Source organism: Notamacropus eugenii, chromosome 3, assembly GCF_028372415.1.
Source record: "Notamacropus eugenii isolate mMacEug1 chromosome 3, mMacEug1.pri_v2, whole genome shotgun sequence".
NCBI classification, from domain to species: Eukaryota; Metazoa; Chordata; class Mammalia; order Diprotodontia; family Macropodidae; genus Notamacropus; species Notamacropus eugenii.
The window spans coordinates 467,229,518-467,253,886 of NC_092874.1; the positions used below are offsets into that span (position 1 = coordinate 467,229,518).

At 43.2% G+C, this 24,369-nt stretch overlaps 1 protein-coding gene across 6 annotated transcripts in view; it reads right to left on the reverse strand.

Moving 5' to 3' along the window:
- The window catches only part of FLNB (filamin B), a 157,339-nt gene that overhangs the window by 79,741 nt on the left and 53,229 nt on the right, over positions 1 to 24,369 (reverse strand). For all 6 annotated transcript variants that reach the window (XM_072598836.1, XM_072598838.1, XM_072598837.1 and 3 more), the window contains exons 2-9: positions 20,800 to 21,048; positions 18,047 to 18,144; positions 15,731 to 15,878; positions 12,115 to 12,233; positions 11,136 to 11,213; positions 6,993 to 7,155; positions 3,603 to 3,800; positions 1,427 to 1,564 (exon numbers count right to left, since the gene is read on the reverse strand). In XM_072598836.1, the coding sequence (XP_072454937.1) occupies positions 1,427 to 1,564; positions 3,603 to 3,800; positions 6,993 to 7,155; positions 11,136 to 11,213; positions 12,115 to 12,233; positions 15,731 to 15,878; positions 18,047 to 18,144; positions 20,800 to 21,048 (1,191 nt within the window). The remainder of the gene's footprint in view (positions 1 to 1,426; positions 1,565 to 3,602; positions 3,801 to 6,992; positions 7,156 to 11,135; positions 11,214 to 12,114; positions 12,234 to 15,730; positions 15,879 to 18,046; positions 18,145 to 20,799; positions 21,049 to 24,369) is intronic.

Sequence of the window (24,369 nt, forward strand, 5' to 3'; positions counted from 1 at the left end):
TCAATAATAATAAATAAGCCCCCCGAAAAAACCTGTGGGCATGGGAAGAGTAAAAATTCATGTCTCCCCAGCAGGCAAACTAAGTGAATGAAAGGAAGGCAAAGATGGCAGGCCTTCAGCTACGAAGCTGAAATGGGGGTGGGAAGGAGCATGAGGACCCCTTCACGTAACTGAGCCATTTTGGGGAAAAGGAGCACTCTTAGCACTGTCCTCCTAAAGTAGATGGCAAGCACCTTGGAGGCAGGGGCTGACTGGTTTGGTTTGGCTTTCTCCTCTCTGAAACCCAGAATAGCCCCGGGATCCAATGGCCATTCAAGGAGTGTTTGCTGAATGGAACCAAGTTAATCAATAAAATGAAGAGACAGTTGTCTAAGCCAGTTGCAGTGGCCCAATATCTAGAACACCATCTGTGGAAAGGGTGCGGCCATCAAAGCCTCAGTCAGTGGGGTTTGGGTGCCAGATGAATTCCAGGCAGAATGAAAAAGGGAAGAAGGCCAGAGCTGAGTGATCTAGCGTAGGTGGGGTCAACCACAGGGGAAGCCAGGAGGCCAAGCTCATGGAGACCTCAGCATCACAGAGAAGCATTTCCTGTGACTCTTGGGGGTAACAATATTGCCTCCCACTTCTCTCAATAAAGCACTTCTATACATTGTCATCAAGAGGAAGACATGATACTTATGACAGACAGAAAAAAGGAAATGAATTCCTTTACTAACAATAAGCACTTTTAGTATCTATTATGTACCAGGCACCATGCTAGGTGTTTAGCTCAAAAAAATAAAAATAAAAACTAGACTCTGCCCTCCTGGCTCTTGCTTGATTGGTCCAAGGTCACAGCCCAAGACTCAAGATCTCAGGTCAGAAGACCATGCTTAGACTGATACAACATAAGATCACAAGACCACAGATCGGGAGCAATCCAGTCCCCTCATTTTACAAACTAGGAAATCAAGGCCCAGAGAGATTAAGTTGTTTGCCCAAAGCTAAGTTGCTGAAAGGTTACAAAGAACAAGTATGGCTCCAAAGAAGAAATACAAAAAGATCTCCCTTACCTCATTCTTTGCAGAGGTGGGTGGCCCATCACTCCATCACCTATTTTAGACTTTTTCAACGTATCAATCAGTTATACTGATTTTTTTCCCCCTCTTCCTCTTGCTCCAAAAATATTACTTGTTATATAAGATGGCTCTCTGGGAGAGGGCGGGGTGCTGGGGGAATTACAGTGCTGTAAAAATGGTATCAATCCAAACTTTTTTTAAATGACAGAGCTTTTCCTCTATGATTATCTCCTATTTTCCCTGTATCTATCTTGTCTGTGCATAGTTGTTTATCCTTGGACGGTAAATTCCTTGGATTCCAAGACTGCATCCCTGGTGTCTAATAAATGCTTCTCCAACTTGACAGGAACAGGAGAAATGGTACTTACTGGGCCCTCGCACCGTCACACTGAGCTCCCCACTTCCTGCAGATTTCGTGTCCACCTTGAAGTCAGCCGTCTCGCGAATCCTCACTCCCTTGGGCTGTAGACCTCGGCCACTGGCCCGACAGGCATTGGGATTGCAGGCTGCAAACACATTTCAGGTCAGTCTTTCATTCCCCAGGTACCCTTAAGCCAGCCAAGGCAGCTTGGAGCCGCTGTCCACAAAAAACCATTTACTTTACAGGAAGAAAATGCCGACATTGGCCCCAAGACCTAAGGTCCCATTCAGAGAACACATGAAGCCAGCAAACACAGAAGCGTAGCTGGGTCCAGCCACAACCCAGCTGGAAACAAAGCCAGCAGCATCAGCCCAGGCCCAGCAAGCCCCTGGGACTGGCTGAAGCTTCCCCTTGATTCCATCCTAGGAAGGGAAGGTGAAGTTCAGACCACACCACTGAATTCCATGCAAACCGAACTGCTCTGCCCAAGAGCCCAGTAATTAAGAACATCGTACTTGTCCAAGACTCCTTTTAAAACCCCCATCAACTAATGTGATTTTAAATGTCTGACTGGGTGCCAGATCCTGGGTCAGCCATTTTTAAAGCTTATTTTCTTCCTAGGCAGCAGCCAGACTAGAGCCATGGGGGGAAAGAAATTTAAAAGAACAACAAAAAACATTCAACTGGTCCAACCCAGACTCTGCTAACGGAGACTGTTTGAGGCTCAAAAACTACACATTATAAAATGGTTGGCATATGCACAGCCATGAATCCTTACCCAAAAAATGCTCTTCAATGTGAGCTCTGTATTAGTTTAAAGTAGGTTTTTTTAAAAAGCTCGAAGGAAGCTCAGAAATTGCTTACAGTTTACCCACTCCTGAGAAGGCCAAAAATTAAAAGACCATTTTAAAGAAATGAACTATTTGTGATAAAATAATCTTCATAATAAAACACACATGAAAACTTGATGACAAGTGGGAAAGTCTCAATAGCAAATGTAATGGGGATTCATTGGCCCAAATGTAGAGTACAGGACTGTTCTTTCTTAAATCTTAACTGCCGACTTCACGGTCCCTTGTCCCTGGAGTTTGAAGTCACCAGGTGCTATTTCTGGATTCTCTGCTACTGGAAGATAAAAGAAGAATGCTACCTTGCAGCAGGACAGGAAGGTATTTTCTACACATGGGCCAACGACCTCAGCTGTTTACTCCATAAAGAGAAAGGCCAACTTTTCAAACCTTTATAAGATTTTTTTAAAAATGTAAATACTTTCCTAAAATATGTCTCAGAGAGACAACATTGTTTACGAACTAATAACTCTGCCCAGTGTCAAGGGGAGTGAGAAATCAGGTGGCCATAAGGGAAATAAATCTTGACAGGGCTCCCCTATTTAAAAAAAAAGGATTCTTCTTTAGTAAATGGGTTGTAGAATAATTCAAAGGGCAAGAAAAACGCTAAAACCTGCTACAGACTCTGAGGGTGAGATGCAATCAGACTCTACAGTCATAATATTTAAAGGTGTAAGCCTAAAGTAAATCAAGCCACAAGCTAACAGTGACAGTTCAGATAGGGTCAACGGCCAGGGTTCTGCGTTAGTGCCATTGGATGGCTGTGCATTGTGGGGGCTCCAGTATGTTTGGATCAGTGCTTCAGAGATGACCACAGTGGTTTGGGTTTTTTACCCACAAGGATCACAAACATGCCATGCATGACATGCTACTGCCCAAACCAAAAAAAGACCAGGACCACCGACTTGCCCACCCCTTACCAGCAAGCCGTCTCGGAACAGCCCCTCTCAATTAGGAAGTCATTATTCGTTGTGAAGTCCAAAATCTCCCAAATGAAACAGATCGGGAGAGAGAAGTCTGCAGAGCGCAGGAGCAGAGGACAGAATAAGGAGAAAGAGAGTTCAGTACTGGTTTAGGAGAGAATGAGGGGTTGAAAAAATCAAAGGAGGCAGTGGGAGACAGATGTCTAGAAGTTCACATTCTCTGGAGTCAATGGCTCCAAAGAGAGCACAAATCTTTTTGAGCTGTTAACCTTTGAGCCTTTTACAATCATAAAGTCACTTTTACTACAAGAGAGAAACACGAGAGGCATTTCTGTATCCACTAGATTTCTAGGGAGAGAGTGGTAATTCAATCCTCCTAAATAATGCTAATAAACCCTACTAAAGTACCTACCTTCACCAACATTCACAGTAAAGGGACTTTTGGGAATAGATTCTCCAGCAAACGAGACCTTGACCACATGAGGCCCAGGCTGAATGGGTTTGTAGGCACAGCGGTAGACCTGGTTCCCTTTGTCTTCCATGACCATTTCTACTGTTTTCTTCCCTTGAGGATCTTCCACCGCAACTTCAATGTCTCCCACACCAGCCCCTGCAAGAGAGCCACCATTTTGGTAAAGGTCAAACACATTCCTCAGGAAGCTCACAACTCAAGACACGGAAGACACACAAGAGAACAGCTGGTCATATAATTGCTTGCTGATGGATTGCTTCCACTTGGGTCTCTCTGGTAAAGATATTGCATGAAGGGTTACCAATAGGGTACCTAGCCAAGTTAGGGCTTTACTAAATTTCACTGCAAAAATCACCTTTTAAGCCTAAGATGAAAAAGCAAATTATGCGTGAGGGAAAAAAACTCTTTCAGAAATTCAACAACCATTACCAAGAAAAGCTCAGTCAGCCATTTGTTCAGCCAGTAACCAGAGACAAGGTGCTTAATTGCTTGATGCCTCAGTTTTCTCATCTGTCAAAAGATAATATACCTGCCTTACCTCCCTCACAGGGTTTTCCTTACAATCAAATGAACAGGAGAGCCTGGAAAAGCATAAAATATCGAAATGCTAAGAATTCCATATCCACTGTTTAAGCTTGAGGGAGAAGGAGAAGGGACACATATGTAGAATAAGATTCTCTGTCCTATGAACAGGCAATTTTCAGAGGAAGAAATTAAAGCTATCTATAATCATATGAAAAAATGCTCTAAATCACTATTGGTTAGAGAGATGCAAATCAAAACAACTCTGAGGTACCACATCACACCTATAAGATTGGCAAACATGACAGAACAAGAAAATGATAAATGCTGGAGAGGATGTGGGAAAGTTGGAACACTAATTCATTGTTGGTGGAGCTGCGAGCGCATCCAACCATTCTGGAGAGCAATTTGGAACTATGCCCAAAGGGCTACAAAAATGTGCATACCCTTTGACCCAGCAATATCGCTACTAGGACTATATCCCCAAGAGATCATAAAAATGGGAAAGGGTCCCACATGTACAAAAATATTTATAGCAGCACTCTATGTAGTTGCCAAAAACTGGAAGTCAAGGGGATGTCCATCAATTGGGGAATGGCTGAATAAATTATGGTATATGAATGTAATGGAGTACTATCGTGCCATAAGAAATGATGAACAAGAAGACTTCAGAGAGGCCTGGAAGGACTTATATGACCTGATGCTGAGTGAAAGGAGCAGAACCAGGAGAACTTTATGCCCAGCAACAACCACAGTGTGTGAGAGTTTTTTCTGGTAGACTTAGATTTTTGTAATAACACAAGAACTTCTTACCAAAAAAAAAAAAAAAATCCCAATGGAGGATCTCAAGGCAAAATGCCTGCCACACTCAGAGAGAGAAATATGGAAGTCACTCACATATTGTAGCAGATCATGTTTGTGTATGTGTATGTGTTTGTGTATCATGTTCTGATTTGTTATACGATTTCTTTCATTTATCTTAGTCTGACTACATAGCATGACTATAGTGAAAATATACTCAATAGGAAAGTATATGTAGAATCTATACAGAATTGTATGCAGTCGTGGGGAGGGAGGGGGGGAGTGGGGGGTAGGTGGGGGGGATAAAATCACAATTGTATGGCAGTGATTGTTAAACATTACAAAATAAAAAAAAAAAAAGATTCTCTGTCCTTAAAACAGACAGCTAACCTACATGGGATGAACCGTCTCTGAGAAGTTGTCATCAGAGTCTTTGTATCCCTTTCCCTGGGCCTGGAAGGCCCTCTTGCCTCACATCTCTTCTTAGAATTCTTGATTTTCTTCAGGACTCATATCAATGATCCTTTCCTAGTCCATCTTGCTGCCAATATCAACCCGCATCACCCTTCTCCCCCGCCTCCCCCAGAAAAACTACCTTATATTTATTTTGGGCATACATATACACACACCTATATACTTAAATATACAGGCACATAGATACATACATATACACATATGCATACACACACACACACACACACACACACACACACACACGTACGTACTGTCTTCCTTCATAGAATTTAAGCTCCTCAAAAGCAAGAACTGTTTCCATCTAGCTCTTTGTACCCTCAACACCTAGCACAGAGCCTAGCACAGAACAGGTACTTGAACAAGGTAGCTGACTGACAGAAAAATCTTAAGTTGCAGAAAAGAAATGACTCAATGAAAAGCTTCAAGGTACAAAGTCATATGAAAGCCTTATAGGACAGATGGCACAATATTACATTTACCTTGGGAATCTCAGCTCAGCCCTCGCTGGAGACCAAGCTAGACACCCAGATCCCTGGTGCTTTCCTGGGTTTCCTGAATCCTGGAAGATGGAGGCCATTTAAATTGTTCTCCAAGGTCCCAGGTACCATAGCTCCCTCCAAGCAAGCAGCCCTTAAACAAAGTCATCTCTCCTCCATTTCCATTTAGAGGAACAAGAGCAGCCCATTCACCCATCTCTGTTTTTCTGTCTCCCTCTCTCAGTGTCTCTTGTCTCTGTCTCTCTCCTTCCCTCCCCAGGTAACAGAGTTGAAAGAGAGCAAGAATGGCTTTGACCCATCTGTGGGAACCCTTTCAACTCTGCTGGGAAAGGTTAATACACTAAAGTTCTCAGGTTCTAAACCTGCCCCTGTAAAGAGATTTCCTCCAGAAAATCAGTGGAAGAAATATTCCACAAGACCCACTGGCTTAGTTTGTTTTCTTAGGCTAGCTATTGCCTTGACAAATAGCTTCTCCTTGGCTTATGAACTCTTTCCAGAAGCCTACCTGTTCGCAGGCTAGCCTGCTCCACCTTCAAGGACCATCAAGAAAGATGCAGAAATGGTCAGCTACTCAGGACCTTTTTCTCTTTAGCCCCCAAAGCATAAACAGCCATCCAGCCTAGGTTGTGTCCCAACCCCTCCCAACCAAACAATGCTTAGAAGTCACATTCAGCAGGCTTAAACCTGGGCTCTGCAAAAAATACCTGTTTTTTTATAACTGGTCAAAATTTGATCCAACTTTAGAAAGTTAAGCTAAGTGTTGTAAGTAACGTCAAGGGGCACCTCCCATAAGGGGTCATTACTGGGCCTTGAGGGCTGAACACTTACCCTCCTCTTCCCTGGAATCACCTTGTATTTACTGCATACAGGTGGTTTCTCTCCAACAGAAGCAAAGCTCCTTGGAAGAGGATAAGATTTGGAGCTAAAAGGGACCTTGGAGGCCAATCCCCTCCTTTTACAGAACAAAAAACTGAGGCTCCAAGAAGGGACATGCCCAGGAAGACCCAATGTGTCCTGGAAAAAAAAGTCACTCTACCTGCTGTGTAGATGTCGAAGTAAGTTGCCTTATTAGCAATATTGCCAGTGGCTTCCAAGCCTGGTCCCTTGGCTGTCACTTTGCTAGCATCACCCTGGGCCTTGTCAACGTTGACCTCAAATGGACTCTTAGAGATATGTTGACCAGCAAAGAGAACGGTGACCTGCAAGGAACAGAAAAAGGGGCTTCAGGCGTGTCCGACTCCATTGTGGTAGTCAGCAAAGGAGCCAAACTCCAATTAACTGGGGTGAGCATTTCCATCCTGGAGAAGAGATGATGAAACACTCTTTCCTTGTCTTGATGGAGAGACAAGGGACTATGGACACATAATGTTGCGTGCACTATTAGTTAGACCTGCTTGGTTGGTCTGAACTGTGTTGTGTTTTTTTCCCAAAGATACAAAGGAAAATTTAATCAGAATGGGAGGATATTGGAAAAGAAGTCATGTACTAAGTGTGACAGAAAATAAAAAGACTAAGTAAAACCCTAACAAATAAAACAAGTGGAAAAAAAATGTTGCATTATAATTGCGTACAATGTTGGTGCTGGAAGGAACCTAATCATCAGACCATGGAATCATAAAGTTAGGGGGAAAAGGGAAGACCTCAGAGGTCATGTAGTCAAACTCCCTCATTATGAGGAAATTAAGGGAGGGGGGAGGACAAGGAGGAAGAAGAAAAAAAGAGGCAGAGGAGGAAAAGGAAGATGAGGAAGAAAAAGAGGAACTTTAACATATGCTGACCCATGATCCTCACAACAACCCTGGGGGGTAGGGAGGTGCTACCATTATCCCCATTTTACACATTAGGAAACTGAGCCACAGACTGGTTAAGTGACTTGTCTAAGATCAACACAGCTAAGGAATGTCTGAGGAAGTTTTTAAACCAAACTCAGGTCTTCCCAACTCCAACAGCTGCTCTCTAACTCTAAATACATTTCAGCATCAACCTGCTCACAGAGGAAAGGAAAATGAGGCAGAGGGGTACTGGTCTGGGAAACAGGACTAGACTCTTAATATCATGGCTGCCCCGGTTCATCCTCTGCCAGGCTTTCTCTTGTTTGCCAAGTATAAAATTCAAAATTAGGTATTCTGACACTGAAAATGAATGGTTAAAGTACTTACATCTGAAACTCTGGATGAAAAGGACTCCTGCCCCTTCACCTCCACCCCTACACTCAACAATAGTTCCTGTACAACTAACCAGCAAAAATATGAACTTATGCTAACAAAAGGAAAAAGAAACACTCATCTAAGCTGGAGAACAGCTGGAAAATCTAAAGGTACTTCCCCAAAAGCCCATGCTTGCATTTAGTGGATGAAAGATAGTTTGACCAAAGATGGCTACCTCCAGCCATCAAGAATTTATGAGAAAACAAGAGACAGAGAACATAATAAAATGCAAAATGGATGATTCTGATTACATTGAGAAGTTTTTGCACAAACAAAGCCAATGCAACTAAAATTAGGAGGGAAAAGAAAGCTGGGAAACAAGTTTTACAGTGTCTCTGATAAAAGCCTCATTTCTAAAATATATAGGGAACTGAGTACAATTTATAAGAGTACAAGTCATTCCCCAATTGAAAATGGTCAAAGGATATGAACAGGCAGTTTTCAAAGGAAGAAATTAAAGCTATCTATTATCATGTGAAAAAATGTTCTAAATCCCTAATGATTAGAAAAACGCAAATCGAAACAACTCTGAGATACCACGTCACACCTGTCAGATTGGCTAACATGACAAAACAGGAAAATGATAAACAGTGGAGAAGATATGGGAGAATTGGAATACTAATGCATTGTTGGTGGAGATGTTAACTCATCCAACCATAATTGAGAGCAATTTGGAACTATGTCCCAAGGACTATAAAAATGTGCATACCCTTTGACCCAGTAATACTACTTCTAGGGATATACCCCAAAGAGATCATAAAAATGGGAAAAAGATCCAATGTACAAAAATATTTATAGCAACACTTTTTGTGGTGGCAAAGAATTGGAAATTGAGGGGATGCCTATCAATTAAGGAATGGTGGAACAAGTTGTGATACATGAATATAATGGAATACTATAGTACTATTGTACTATAAGAAATGATGAGTAAGCAGACTTCAGAAACACCTGGAAAGACTTCTATGAACTGATGCTGAGTGAAATGAGCAGAACCTGGAGAACACTGTGTACAAGAACAGTCACACTGTGTGATGACTGACTTTGATGGAATTAGCTCTTCTCAGCAATGCAAGGATCTAAGACAAGTTCAAAAGACTAAGACAGAAAATACCGTCCTCATCCAGAGAAAGAACTCTGGAGTCTGAATGAAGACAGAAGATTCTATTTGCTCTCCTTCTCTTTTATCGTTTTGTTCTGTTTCTTCTTTCCTGTGGCTCCTCCCATTCATTCTAATTAGTTCTAATTCTTCTTTACATTATGACTAACGTGACTAATTATGGGACATAATGACTAATATGAATGTATATATGTAGAGCCTATCTTGGGAAGGAGGGAAGAAAGAGAAGGGGTAAAATTTATCATTCAAAATCTTATGGAAGTGAATGTTGAAAACTGAAAATAAATAAGTTAATTATATTAAAAAATAATTAAAAAATGAAGACGGCCCACCATATTCAGGAGCAGCCACAGTCAAAGTGTCCTTCACAACACAAAACTTTCAATCTATGATGGGGCTACGAAGCAGATGGAGTATCCCCACTTTCCTGCAGGGTTGGCCAAGTGTGGGCCAGCGGCACTACCTAGAAACAAGTGAACTGAAAGCATAATTTGAATCTACTGGCTACAACATGACGAACCAGTTTTGCAGGAAGACTACTGTTTCCTCCAGTGTCTTATTATGTATATAAGATGGTGTAGAAAGCACTAAGCCTGGAGTTAGGGAAATCTGAGTTCAAATCCAACCTAAGACACTTCCTAGCCATGTGACACTGAGCAAGTCACTTAATTTATTTGCCTTGGTTTCCTCATCTGTAAAATGGGAACAATAACAGTACCTATCTCCCAGGGTTGCTGCATAGATCAAATGAAGATAATCACTGTAAAATGCTAAGAATAGTGCCTGGCACTATAGTTGGCACACACACTAAGCACTATATAAATGCCTCAGGGTGAGCTCTCCCTTTAAGAATTTTCAAAGACACAATGCGCAAGTCTCACTGTCCAGGAAGTCAAGGAAGATAATGGAGACAGAGACAGAGACATTTAAAGGCCATGCATACCCAGGTGCCTTTTCCTAACAGAACAACTATATTAGATGACTGGCCTTGGGTGGAAGTGGTCCCCTAAGAGCTAAAACTCCCAGTGCATAGTCACATCCTACAGACCAACTTGTCATTGCCAAATGGATTCTGGATGCTACCAGAGGGCACAGTAAGATGGGGTTTCCACTGGCCAGAGTAAGAATGTCAAGATCTGAAGCAGCTGGTAGTGCCATAGATAGAGCAATGAGCATGGAGTCAAGAAGACCTGAGTTCAAATCAAGCCTCAGACACTTGTCAGCTGTGTGACCCTGGCCAAGTCACTTTACCTCTGTCTGCCTCAGTTTCCCCAAATGTAAAATGAAGTTGATAATAGCACCTTCCTTCCAGGGTTGTTGCGAGGATCAAATGAGATCTTTTTAAAATGCTTAGTACAATGCCTGGCATGTACATAAATGTTAGCATTATTATTGTTTTTAGTTCTTCTACCATCTCCCTGGGATCACGGACAGGACAAGGTCCCTTTGCTAGCATACTTTGCTGCATTCCTCTCCATTCTGATTTCTCAGCCCCTTCTTTTCCTATGATGTTTTCAAGGGTTGAGACTTTAGGGAAATGCTTCAAGTGACCCTAAAGCTAAGCGTTAAGAAGTTATTTAAGTTTCCACATTAACAAAGATTCCTACAGTTTAGTAATTTGTTCATTCAAGAAACAAGAGGGTTTTTTTGTTTTGTTTTAGCTTTTAGGGATTTACTTAAAGCAAATTCAATGAGTGTCCTTTCTCACAGCAAAGGATGTCCATTCAAAGTGACACTCAATAAATCGAAAACAATTAACTGCTAATTCTTCAATTAATGAGCAAAGGTTAAAAATGCCTCAACCTTACCCTATGCTCAAACAGATCACCCCTCTCCCCCCAAGCCCAAATCTTACTTTGTGAAGTCCGGTGACCTTGGGCAGATACTCAACAGAATAAGTCTTATTCTTATCACTGTCTGGAGTCACACGTGCCTAGAAGCAAAAGCACAAAGAACCATCAGAGACCGTAATCTACCTCAGAAGGAATGTCTTAGCCAGTAGTCAGTATCGTGCAGGGCCAATCGCTGAAGCCATTGACTTGAGATCTCTAACCACCTCTTCTCCTAGACATTCCTAAAACTGACAGGAATTCTAAAGTGTCTGAACAAACAGTGGTGGCCACAGAGTCACAAACTCATGAAAACAAGAAACCACACCAAACTTTAGAGAAGAGATGGGAAGCCCAGAGTCCATTATTCATTTTCAAATACACCCACCCACCCTATTCTTTAGGGGATGAGAACTCTTAAATGTTGGAATATTCATGTCTAGCCATCAATAATGGTGACACGCCATATTGGAAAGCTTCTGCAGACAAAGCATCCCTGGCAGAATTTTTTTTTTAAATAAGCATCTAACATTGAAGTATATCTTCCCTCTTTTATCCCCTCCCCAAAATAACCTTTCGGTTATTTTGTACCTATATCGTTTCCTTGATAGAAAAGTAAGTAAGTTCCACAAGGGTAGGTATTGTTTCATTTCTGTCTTTGTATCCCCAGGGCTTTATACAGCACAGGCCACATGCTGGGTGTATATGATAGTGACTAAGAGACAGTTTTCTCTTTCCTAAGAAAATCACGCCCCAAAACAGGAAGTCAAATCTCCTTTTTGTCTTTCAACATCCTAGAAGGGCCCACCCAAATTCTACCCAGTAAATGATGCCATCAACCAGTAGCTACAGATTCTGTCGGGAGAAAGACGGGGAGAAGGCAGAAGGTGGGTGGTAGCATGGCTGATCTGGTTTAACCAAGGCAGCGGCTAGCCTGGCTTGTGTCCTACACCCTGTGACCAGTCACTGACCCCCAGAAGAAGTGGTGTCCTCAAGTTCACCCACCTCCTCTTTATTCCCTTCAGGGTCTTCCACAAAAACCATCACATCGCCTTGTCCAGCACTGATAGCATCCACTGTAAATCTGGCTGGCTGCTTCACTGTGTTTCCAGTGGGCTCAATTCCTGTTAAGCATTCACAACACGAGTTACCAAAAGTGCTAGGAAGTTTATCTAAATGAGTTATGGCCATGAACTTGGATCATGTCCAGTCAGAGGAAAGTCACTTTTACAAAAATGTATACAAAGGCCAGGCTGGCAGAGGGTGAGCTGGGTTCTCACGTATATTGGCTATGTGACCATGAGTAAGACACAACCTCCCTACCACAGGCAGCTTTGTAAGTCACAGGATAGTAGATGATTTGTATCCTCAGAGGGAATTTCCGCACTACACCGATGAAATCACAGATGTGGAGCAACCCTAGAAGACTACCCCGATGAGCTGAAATAGCTGTAATGTCACTCTTCTCAGGAAGACTGAAAAGTCCTCTATCAGCCAAGGCCATAAGCCACATACTGCCATGATGAGTTTACAATACAAGTAAGAACCTGAATATGGTCATGGCAGGACAGTTGTCAGAAATCATTGGGTAAAACCCATCAAGCCTGATATTAACAGCAGAGAAAGGTTTGTTCTGAGACCAGCTAACAGGAGTTGTTGACTCAGAGATAGTGGTCACAGTTACAAATCTCAAACACATTCCCCTTCTGGGTTCATTTCCATGGACAAAAGCTACTGTGCCAAGCAGAAAGGACCACCAAGGGAGGTTTTCTACCCAGTCAAGACTTTTCCTCAAGCAGATGAAGGGATCTGTGATCCCACGGGTTTAGACATTCCCTCCAATAGCATGGCATGCTCCCAGAGTCATCTGCATAATTAAAGATACACCTGTAGCAATATAGGTCTATCTTATCCCAGAGCTCTCATGTCAAATTCTTTTCAGCCAAACTATCAAATAAGAAATCTTGGCAACTCAAGAAAGGCTAAGAAGGGACACCTCTTCAAGAAGGAAAACCCCACTTGCAACAAAGATGATGGAAATTTTCTTTCATTTAGTCATTGAGACTTTGCTTCCAAATTAACAAGAAGAGACTTAGCCTCATTTTCCAAGAACGTTGGCTGCTTCACTCCCTCTGACACATAATGGGACAGGTGTGAAGTCTTCAAAGTCAGACTTTCCATGGAGGCCCAGTCAGATCTGGTCCCACCATTACTGCCTGTTCTGGTTCCCAAAATAGCAGCTTCTGCTCCTCAACATTAAGCCGTCCGTGCCAAGTCAAAGCCGGACAAAGCAGCAGATGAGGAAGAGGGTATGAGCCACCAAATTCCTGAACTACACAGTGAGGGGCGAAGGGGAAAGGAAACTGACTCATGTTGGGTGAGGAAATATGAAAGCTGGTGATAAGCTCATTACAAACAAACCATTAGCGCCATGAGGAGATTTAATCCGTCTCATCAGGTTAGTCTACAAAAAGGACTGGGCTGTCTGTAACCTGTTAACCTTTCAAGGAAACTCAGTCATGAAAAATGCAATGCCTGAAGCCTGGCCTCAACTTGAGTTTGTCTTAGAGAAAGCAGAGAACAAAAAAAAAAAATCTAAAAAGAGATCATTGGTTTAGTGGCCCAGTGGATAAAAGGCTAGATTTGGAGTCAGGATTTGGGTTCAGATCTGGTCTCTGTGAGGCTTGCTAACTGGGGAGGATTCTGGGTAAGTCACTTAAACTGAACTCAGGTTCCTTAACAACAAAATACTGAAACTAACAGCACCGAACTCACAGGTTTGCTATGAGTCTCAAATGGGAGAATCCATGAAAACCACAAGATTAATGTCAGCTGTCATTCATTCAGAGACCTGACTTCTGCTGTTAATTTTCAAAGGCAGTGTGGCCTAGCGGATAGAGTGCTGGATTCTAAGTTGGGGGGACCCAAACTCCGATTCCACTTTTGACACTGGGTAGGTTGCTAAACCTCTGAGAACCTCAATTTCCTTATCTGTACGACAGGAATAATAATCCTTGTCAGAATATACCTCAGAAAACTGTTTTAAGAAAAGTACTTAGCAAACCTTAAAGGGCTTTATGCTAATTATTAAAGCTAATACTTTAACATATAAACTTATTCTAGGCAGGAAAATTCTCCCATAATAAAATAATAATAGTAATAACTAAGCATTTCTATAGCATTTTAAAGTTTGCAAGGGGCAGTTAGATGGCACAGTGGATAGGGCACTGGGTTTACAAACAGAAGACTCATCTTTCTGAGTTCAAATCTAACCTGAGACACGTACTAGGCGTGTGACCCTGGGCTAGTCACTTAACCCTGTTTGCCTCAGTTTCCTCATTGGTAAAATGAACAGGAGAAGGAAAGGGCAAATTATTCCGGTATCTTGGCCAAGAAAACCCCAAGTAGGGTTGTGGAGAGTCAGGAGCAGGTTTGCAAAGCAATTAATATATTTAACGTAACACCTTAGCTCTGTGATTCTCACAACAACCCTGGAAGCCAGGTGCTATTATTATCCCCGTTTTACAGTGGAGGAAACTGGGGCAGTCAGAGGTTAGTGACCTATCCCAGGTCACATAGCTAGTGAGATCTTACTGACTGAGCCCAGTGCTCTGGGCTAAACCACTAAACTACAGTTCCCTCAACAGAATGAGTTAGCTCACTGCTTTCTAACACACAAACACAGGTCTAAAGCTGGAAGGGGCCTTGCAGGTGATCTGGTCCAAACCTTTACTTTTATAGACAAGGAGAGGCGAAGGACTCAACCAGGATCACACAGGTAGAAGTGGTGGAGCCAGGATTTGAATCCAGGTCCTATAACTCTAGGAATCAAGCCCTCCATAGTCCACACTTGTTACTGTCCTAATGAAAAGTTATCCCCAAGGAGGGAGAACTTCGTAGTAGCTGAGAAGCCTTGTTTGAACTGAAACAGAGAGAAGTGAGCAGAACCAGGGGAACCATTTCTACAATAACAATGAAACTACAAAGACAAATAACTTTGACAGGCTTAAGACCTCTGACTGAAACAAGGACCCAGCACGACTGCAGAGGACAGATGATGAACTGTGCTCCCGCCGCCTGAGAGCAAGGGAACAGACTCAGGGAGCAGAAAGAGCCTTTTTTTCTTTACACAGCCAATACAGGAAAGTTTTTTGCTTGACTATACACATTTGTTACAAACATTGTATTTTTTTCCTCTTTCTGAGGGAGGACAGAGAGAGAAGAGAATTTTGCTCATCTATTTTAGACCTTTGTTAAAAATATATCTTGTCTAGGTTACAAATGAGATTGTGTTCAGGGATTTGATCTCCTCAAAATGATTTCTAGCACTGTTTTTTTTTAAAGCAAGCCTGCAGCAGGGCTGTAGGATACACAATGGAGATCATACCCAGGAGCTTTCCGCAAAGTGTTGGTCTGGTAGAGGCTAACAAGGGTTCCATTTACATCTAGAAGGGGCAAGGCAAACACAGTGTAAGTGAGGGGTTAACAGGAAGTGGAAGGATCAGGCAAATACATTCCACCCACAGCTCACACCTGGAGATTCCCCTGAAAAGATGGACCTTTCTGTTACAAATAGTCATAAAGCAGCAGGTGGAACCCAGCCTCCCAGGGTCCTCCTCACCTCGGCCATAGGCCCGGGCCTTCTTCGGATTGAGCTTGGGTTTGAGAGGGGCTCCGGGCTTGAGTTTGGCTTTGGGGAACTGGGACAGGTAAGTCATGACGGAGTGCTCGTCCACATTGGGATGGATGATTTCTTCAGGGGTGATGACCTTAAAAAGAACAGAGCAGTCAGCCCTTGGATGTGTGCCGCCTTTCACTCTGACAATGAACAAAGACATTTTTAAAACCATCTTCAAAAAGAACAGAGATGATCAGTTCTAAATAACCGGAGTAAATTTTCCAACAAAACCCAAGGCTCCTTTTCCCCACATTGGGCTCTAGGCTGCTGAAGGGACAGCCCCGTCAGGCTGTTACAAAACCAAACTAGAAATGACCCATCTTCTAACTTTATTATCCATCTCCTGCTCTCAAACCATCCATATACCATCCCTTAAGGGTGACCAGCTTCCCCCATGGGTGAGAGGTCTCCACAATAGGTCCAACCCAACCCCATGACATGGCCTGCTACAGTCGCACCAACTACCCACAGTCCACTCACAGTCCCAGAATCCACTTCTAGAGCAGGGATCAAATTACTAATAGTAGCAGCAAGCATTTGAGTTTGTGTTTAAATCAAAATAAAAAGGGCTTTAAGGCAGGAATTAGTTTTTTAGTTTATACTATTACGTACTATTATACTATTATATTGATTGTTAATGAACACAGAAGTAGGAATTCACAGCACTCTTAACAGATCTGTTCATTTTTTCCCTGAGATATCTCTTAAATCTCTCCCCTTCTTTCCATTCTTTCTATCGCCATCTTAGTTCAGACTTAAGGCAGGAATTCTTAACCTGGAATCTCTGAATTAAAAAAAAAACCACCATTTTGTCAACTACAGTTAAATGTCATCAGTTTCCTCTGTGCTGTTACTTAAGACTTTTTTTAGTCACGTCCAGCTGTCTGTGATCCCATTTGGGGTTTTCTTGGCAGAGACACTGGAGTGGTTTGTTGTTTTTTTCTCCAGCTCATTTGACAGATGAGGAAACTGAGGAACACACAGTGAAGTGACTTGCCCAGGGTCACACAGCTAGTAAGCATCTAAGGCCAGATTTGAACTCAGAAAGATGAGTCTTTCAGGCTACAGGTCCAGCAGTCTATCCACTGCACCAGCTAGCTGCCCCTCCCTTTGTAATTCAAGACAATTTATTTTATATATTTAAAAACAATACTCTGAGAAGGTGCCCACAGGGTTTGCCAGAAGGCAAAAGGGGTCCAAGACACCAAAAAGAGTAAGAAGCCCTGAGTTAGACTTGTAAGCACTTTATTTATGGTATGTCCCTCAGTTCTCACAGTATCCAGGGGAGGTAAATGCTACTATTACCACCCTTTTACAGATGAGGAAACTGAGAGATTTCCTCTTGAACTTGCCCCAAGTCACACAGATATCAAGTGCAGAGGCTGGATTTGAACTTCAGATCTTCCTAACTCCAGGGAAGCCTGGTGGCCAATCAACCAACCAGCTCTACTATTCCTGGAAAGGGCACGTCCCTCCAGAATGGAGCCCCATGGTTCAGTCATCCCTCCCTGACCACCATTCCCTAACAGATGCTACTTCCCCTTATTTAGAATGTAAACTCCAGGACAGGGTTCTCTTTCTTTAATACTGGAATCCCTAAGCCTTAGCCCCCTGTCTGGCACATACTAAGTTTTGAATAAATACCTTTTCATTCGTTCATCTAAGCTGGAGTTGGGGTTATAGCCAGAGTTAGCTTTAACCCTTTATCCATTAGAATGGCAAAAGTCAAATTCCCTCCAAGTTGTGGAATAACCCAAGGTCATGGCTTAGTACAAGAGGAGGGGGACAAGCATTTCTTGAGCACCTACTACGTTCCAGGCCCTGTGCTTTAGAAATATCTCGTCGGACATCTGCACGACATATTCCGTAGTGCCAGGTCAGGTCAATGTCTATCCCACGTCAGGCTTTTGGCCAATATTATTCAGCTTTTGGTCATTCCAGGCACTAAAGGCACATCCCTTAATAGTTTGCCAATTCCTCACCAAAATTAAAAATAGTAAGCCAACCACCTCTACTTGGAAGAAGCCACACTGTCTAATGAGCCAGGAAAACACACTTCTGTTTGGCTACTTGGGAGGAAGATGTGTGTACCTTTTTGTTTGTCTTGCCCAACAGAGTGTCATCTCCTTGAGGGTAAGAGCTGTCATAGTTTCTTTGTGTACTCAGTGCCTAACACAGTGCCTGGAACACAGTAGGGGCTTAATTTGACAACAGAAAACTCCTCAGACAAGCAGAGCACTGAGGAGGCAAGGCTTTTACCTGTGGGACTCCCAGCCAGTCATCAGCCTGCTGCATGGCTTCCCGGGCATTGTCCACCGGCTTTGCAGGATCCCAAGATTCCCAGTCAGGGCAAAGACCTGCAGGACAGAGGAACTTTTAGCAAGTCACTACCCAAAGGTCAGTCATCCACCCACTAGGATAAATGAGTCTGAACAAGGCTGCCAGGCAATCCTTCCTGTGCTTTCTTCAGAAGCCAGAGGGAATTATATAAACTCCATCCGTTATCCAGGGAAACTAGAGGTCAGTGAGATCCAGGCTCTACCTTCCTGTAGTTTACTGTTCACCAAACACCAGGCAGTGTGCCTATTCTATCCCCATGCTTTCTCTCTAGCTCTAAGAATCAGTTCTCTTCCTTTACTGTAACATATTTAAAACTTAAATGGAAAGAAATTCACCATCTCAACTTAGGGGTTTTGTTGTTGGGTTTTGGTTTTTGTTTTTTTCTAAACATGGGTAAAAGATATAGACACTGACTCAGGCCACTTTATCTTAAAATGCTACAATTTTCCAATATCCACTGAGAATCTCTTTCCCAAGAAGCAACGGTCTGCTCCTACCTCTCTTCCCTTATACCATTTAAGTAAACGTGAATGAAATGAGTCACCAGGACTCAGGGAGCCCTCTGACTAGCAAGAGGTTCTCAAGTCACTGACTTGGAGGCCTCCAGAACATGGTCCCCCTGGTGCCACCCAACCTCATCTCCTGCCGTTTCTCAACCTTCACCCTCTTGTCTGTTCTGGTCAGCCTCCTCCTCGCACACACCACGCTCATTCTGACCTGTTTGCCTTTGCCCATGCTGTCCCACCATACTGCTTCTTTATCCAGGAGAATCAGAATTCCAGCAGGCCTTTTATTATGTAATTATTTAATTCTAAACTTAGTAACCATCAACAAAATACAAAAACAATCAAATTTTAATTACAGCCTACATAAAATCACCAATCTCAAATTATCTTTCAAAATGTTTACTGGAAACTCCTAGCCCAAAGAACTGAAAAATATACTCCTCTCTCCCTCTCTCTCTCTTTCTCTCTCTCTCTCTTCCTCTCTCTCCCCCCCTCCTTCTCTCTCCCTTCCTCCCTCTCTCTCTCTTTCTCTCTCTCTTTCTCTCTCTCTCCCCCCTCTCCCTCCCCCTGTCTCCCTCTCTCTCTCTCCCTTCCTCCCTCTCTCTCTCTGTCTCTCTTTCCCTCCCTCTCTCTCTCCCTCCCTCCCTCCCTCTCTCTCTCTCTCTCTCTCCTCTCTCTCTCTCCCTCTCCCTCTCTCTCTTGCTCTCTCTCTCTCCCCACATAGACTCAGACTCAATGGATGTGTTGGGGAGTTTTGCTGAGCTGCCTTTTTCACACTTTTTATTCTTTGCAACAAGGGGTGGCTCCCTGAGTAGAGGAGGGAAGGGATACTCTTGGAAATCAAGGTGATGTTAAAAAAACAAAAGACTCAAATTTAAGAAAACTGATTTTGCTGCCCCTCCTTCAGAGCCTGGCTTCAGTCATACCTGCTCTAAGGAGCTTTCTCCAGCGATATCAGCCCAGATTCTTCTTACCTTTCTTAGGGTTCCTATCGCACTTATCATCTATATTGCTCCCCCAAATATATGATCTTGTCACACATTGGGCTGAGACCATCTCCTCCTCCTCTTCCTAAGCTCCTGGACTCCATGAAGGCTGTGACCCTTGCTCCCTTCCAAATTCTATCTTCCCCTAAAGACCCTCCCAGAGTGCTCACTCAGCACAGCCCCTTCCTCTGATTGGCTGGTTCCTCCAAACCTCCATTTTAAGGCCAAGTGCTCAGGCCCACCATGTCTACAGATTCTTCTTCAGGTGCTAATCATGACTGGACATTTTCTCTACAACACCCCAGTGGTACTTTCTCCTACTCCCCCTACCCCAAACTTCCTTGTTATGTGTTGTCTTCTCTTAGAATGGAAGTGCCTTGAGGCCAGGGACCATCTTTCTGTTTTTATTTGTATTGCTACCACTTGGTGCAGTTCCCGGAACTTAGTAAGTATTTTAATAAATGCCTGACTTGAATTGAGTTAAAGAACACTTCACCAAGGCCAGAGTTTATCGCCAGGAATGGACATTTTTGTTTCTCTACTGGCTATGTACCAGGAAAGATACTGCCTCGTCCTGTTCATCTTAAAACAAAAGCCGGAAAAAAAATCCCAATTTTTTTCTCCTTGTAGTCCTACTGACTTACCTTCCCTGTGGATCTGAGTCCTGAATCTGGGAAGTATCATTTCCAAGGTTAACAAGTCAAAGAACCACACCCAGCTCCAAACACATTTTCCTCAACTACATGTAGAATTCAGAACCTCAGTGCAGAGAGCAGACCACTGAACAACTTGGCAAATCAATGTTATTTGGTGTGTTTGATGGGGGCAGTGAGTAAGACCACATTAGTCAGCCTAAGTTAAGACAGTTAACACAGTCCATTCAATCCTGCATAAACGCTAACTAAGCAGGTCTCTTATTGAAATGAACATAAATTGGGAGGGGCGGGGGGGGGGCAGATTTACTTGACTACATTGGAGCCAGGCCTGGGTAGTGGAGACAGGGGTGTGCACCAGACCTGAGACCTTTGGCATCAGGGCAGGCTAAGTTCAATGCTGTGACAGGGTCAGCCTCTACTCCTCAGACAGGAAATGAAACCAAGGAGTCCTTCCCCTGCTGCCATGAAGTCTAGAGACCCATGCTCCAGGTGACCCAGACCCAATGATCCAGACAAGTGCTTACCCGGGGCGCAGCTGTCCACGAGGGCTCCCAGGGCTTTGCCATCTTGCCAGTTCTGGTTAAAGTTGGTGATGGGCAAATAAGGAATCTTGTTTTGAATCCAGCCCAGCAGCCTTTGCTTTGGAGTTTGTTTCTTGGCATCGTCATCTCCTTCGTCTTCCCACACAGGCATAGAAATTGAGTAGTGAAGAATGAGTGTCCATACCAGGCCCAGAATGAGCTTCAAATTTCCATCAACAATAGCTTTGCTATCTGGGAAAAGCAGAAGGAAAGAACAAGGATGCCTAAGTTCATTCATTCTTTAGTACAGATCCTTAATCATTCCAACTAGTCCACTTGGGCAGAGTCTACTGGAATCCACTATATTCTACAAAGCTTTGGCTTAATGAAATAATCCTTAGAACGACCAACATCCTCATACCAATCAGCATCGAAGATGAAAGGAATCAATCAACCAATCCTTATTAAGCACCAACACCGCCAAACGCTGGAATATCCTTGTCTCCAAACTAGCCTCAAATGGACTTAGATAAAGACTTGAGAAAAGTAGACAGAGATATCTTACTGGGTGACCTGGTATCATTTCAATTAGGATTAAAGCAAATTGTGGCACTTCCAATATAGTAGAAAGAAAGCTAGATGTGGAGCCTGAGGACCCAGGGTTGGATTAGCAACCTGTGCGACCCTGGACAAATGTCTGAGCCTTGATCTCTTCCTTTGAAATGAGAAAGTTGGACTAACTGAATTCCTGGGGCCCTTCTCACCTTAAATCTGTTTCTAAGATCTCACCCAAATCAAAAGTGGCAGATAACTTTTATATCCACGGAAGGTCCCAGAGGGACTGTTTCTGGTATCAAACATGGTGTCATGTTTTGGAGGAGTGCAATGTTTGAAAAACTGAAAATTGAAAGTATCAACAAAGAGAAAGCAAATGATGAGCTGACACCTAGATTCCAATTCTAATTGTGTTATCAACTCCAAATGAGTTTGGGAAATTCACTTCTCCTCTTGCCTGTACAACTATGGAACTGGACAGAGAGTTTGGAGTCTATACTCCCCTTAATAAAAGGATTTGTCCTGTAAAACTTGGACTCAGTCAAAAGGCTGCACCCAAGGACCTAGAAGGCCCCATGTGGCCTCGAGGCCGCTGGCTCCTCATCCCTGGTCTGGACTCTAAGGTCCCTTTCAGTTCTAAAGATCTGACCATCCTAAGATGCACACCAGACCTTTTTGATCTCCCTGTGGGCCTAACTATATAATTTAGCCCTCATGTGAACAACAACAGACACTCTAGCCATCAGCTGCATTCAAAGACTAGACCACACACGCGCACAGCTGGAGCTGGTATTTCGGCTGCCAGTGCCCCATGGACAGGACCACCAGTCACTAAGCCCATTCTGAAATACCAGAGTCATTCCAGGACGGCACCTCATGGCCTCTACCTGCTTCTACAGAGCTGCACATTGGAAGGATTGTTCATCTGGAAGATGACAGGGTAGAAAAGTCAATCAATCTAAAAGTATTTATGAAGCACCATGTGCCAGGCACTGCCAGGCCCTAGGCAAAGCTACAGCAAAACGTCCTGGAGGTTGCCAATTTTATTTTTCAGTGTTCTGACCAATTAGCTGACAAAACAAAAGATCTTAGTAGTTTCCAAAGAGCACTTAGCTGGAAAGTTTCTCCTTATGAACTTTTTTTGAGGGTTAAGAGAAGGGGAAGGGAAAAGTAAGGTTCCTCCTTTAAATTCATAGGTGTGGCACCTTCTTGATATGTGGGCCAACAGTGGAGAAGATGGTGATGATAATACGTTGCACATGTGTCCGTTCTACAGCAATACTCACAGCTGATGTTTCTCTGGTGCTGTACTGACGGGTACAAAGCACTGCCCATCCAGGCTCTCCATCTGCACATTCCCTGTCATCGAGGGGCTCAACCGGGAGGGGAATGACTGGAAATACTGGTCCCCTCAGCAGTAAGTTCTCTCTGCCCACCCCAGCCCACCTGAGTCTGACAAATCAATCTCAAGGGATATTTCCTCTTCCCTGCTTTCTCTGGGAATTATACTCAATTTTTTCAAATTAGAAACTTTTTTTAAACGTGTTGTTGATTACTTGGGTGTTACTCTGTGTCAAAGGGTTAGAAATTCCAGGTTAAATTATTTTTCATTCCCCTTTGGTTTTCCCAAAAATGTTTAAGTCAGGAAATTAAATTCCTGATTTTTTTTCTGGGTGGGATGGGGGAAGGGTGGATAGCTAGGTATAGCACTGGAGTCAGGAACACTGGAGTTCAAATTCTACCTCAGAAACATACTACCCGGGTGACCCTGACCAAGTCACTTCACCCTGTTTGCCTCAATTTCGTCCTCTGTAAAATGAGCTGGAGAAGGAAATGGCAACCCACTCCAGTATTTCTGCTAAGAAAACCCCAAATAGAGTTAAGAAGAATCAAACTGAAACGAATGAATAACAACATGGGGGAAGGAGAAAAGGAAGGCTAGAAAATCTAGACTAATTCTTCTTTAAGTATTTCTTTGCAGTTAATAGGTGGATAGAGCAATAGATTGGGGGGAAGAGTCCTGGGTCTAAATCCAGATCCTATCACTTACTACTGTGGGACCCTGGGCAAGTCACTTAACCTTTCTCTGCCTCAAGTCTCCTCACTTGCAAAAAGAGGAAGTCAGACAGGACAAGGTGATCTCTGAGGTCCCTTCCAGCTCCAGATCTTGGACTGTATGCTAATTACAAATCAGAGTAGGGTTAAGGACATATAAGACTTTGAGATGGGGTGAGGAGGAAAGGAAAAGAAGGGAAGAGAGGAAAAAAGGACCAAATTCATGCACAATTTAGAGTTCCAAAACTAAGTCCTGGGGCAAGTATTTCTCAAAAGGAAATTATAAAATTTGTACCTACTGGTGAACAAAAATTGCTCTCAAAAAAGTTGTGTAAGGGATAAAATTGGTGATAAAATGGTGATATATTGGTGAAAAATCTTTAAATGCACACACATGGTTCATCCCGTTGCATCCTAAAATACATGATGTGCTGTATTTCGGTTTCAAGGTGGGAGTCCAGACTTGGAAATGATCCACAAGAATTTCCTTGAAAGAAATGACACTGTCTCCACCCAGCCCTGCTCTCATGAATAGTTCTTTCACTGCAGTAGTAACTGGGACCTTTCAGGAGGTCTCTTTCCACATTCCTGGGGGCTCCTTAGCTCAAAGTTCATAGGATCAGAAAGCATCCCAGACTTAGATCTGAGAGCTACCTCAGAGGCCCCTCATTTCCCAGACTGGAAATCAGGGGCTGGCCTACATTCCCACAGGTATAAACAGCAGGATTCCAAGGCATGTTTTCTGTTTCTAAATCTAAGCCACATTCCAGGTACCACCCCGTTCTCCCATACCCCATAAGGACACCTCCTCATCTTAAAAATGAAGCATTTCACTAGGCTCCTATCAAGGTTGGTTAATTACAATAATAAAATTTTATAGACCTGAGTGGACTTAGTGATTTGTTTACCAAAGCTCAGGGACAGACAGGGAAAAGAAGCTTGTGAGAGGTTTCAGTAGTTGAT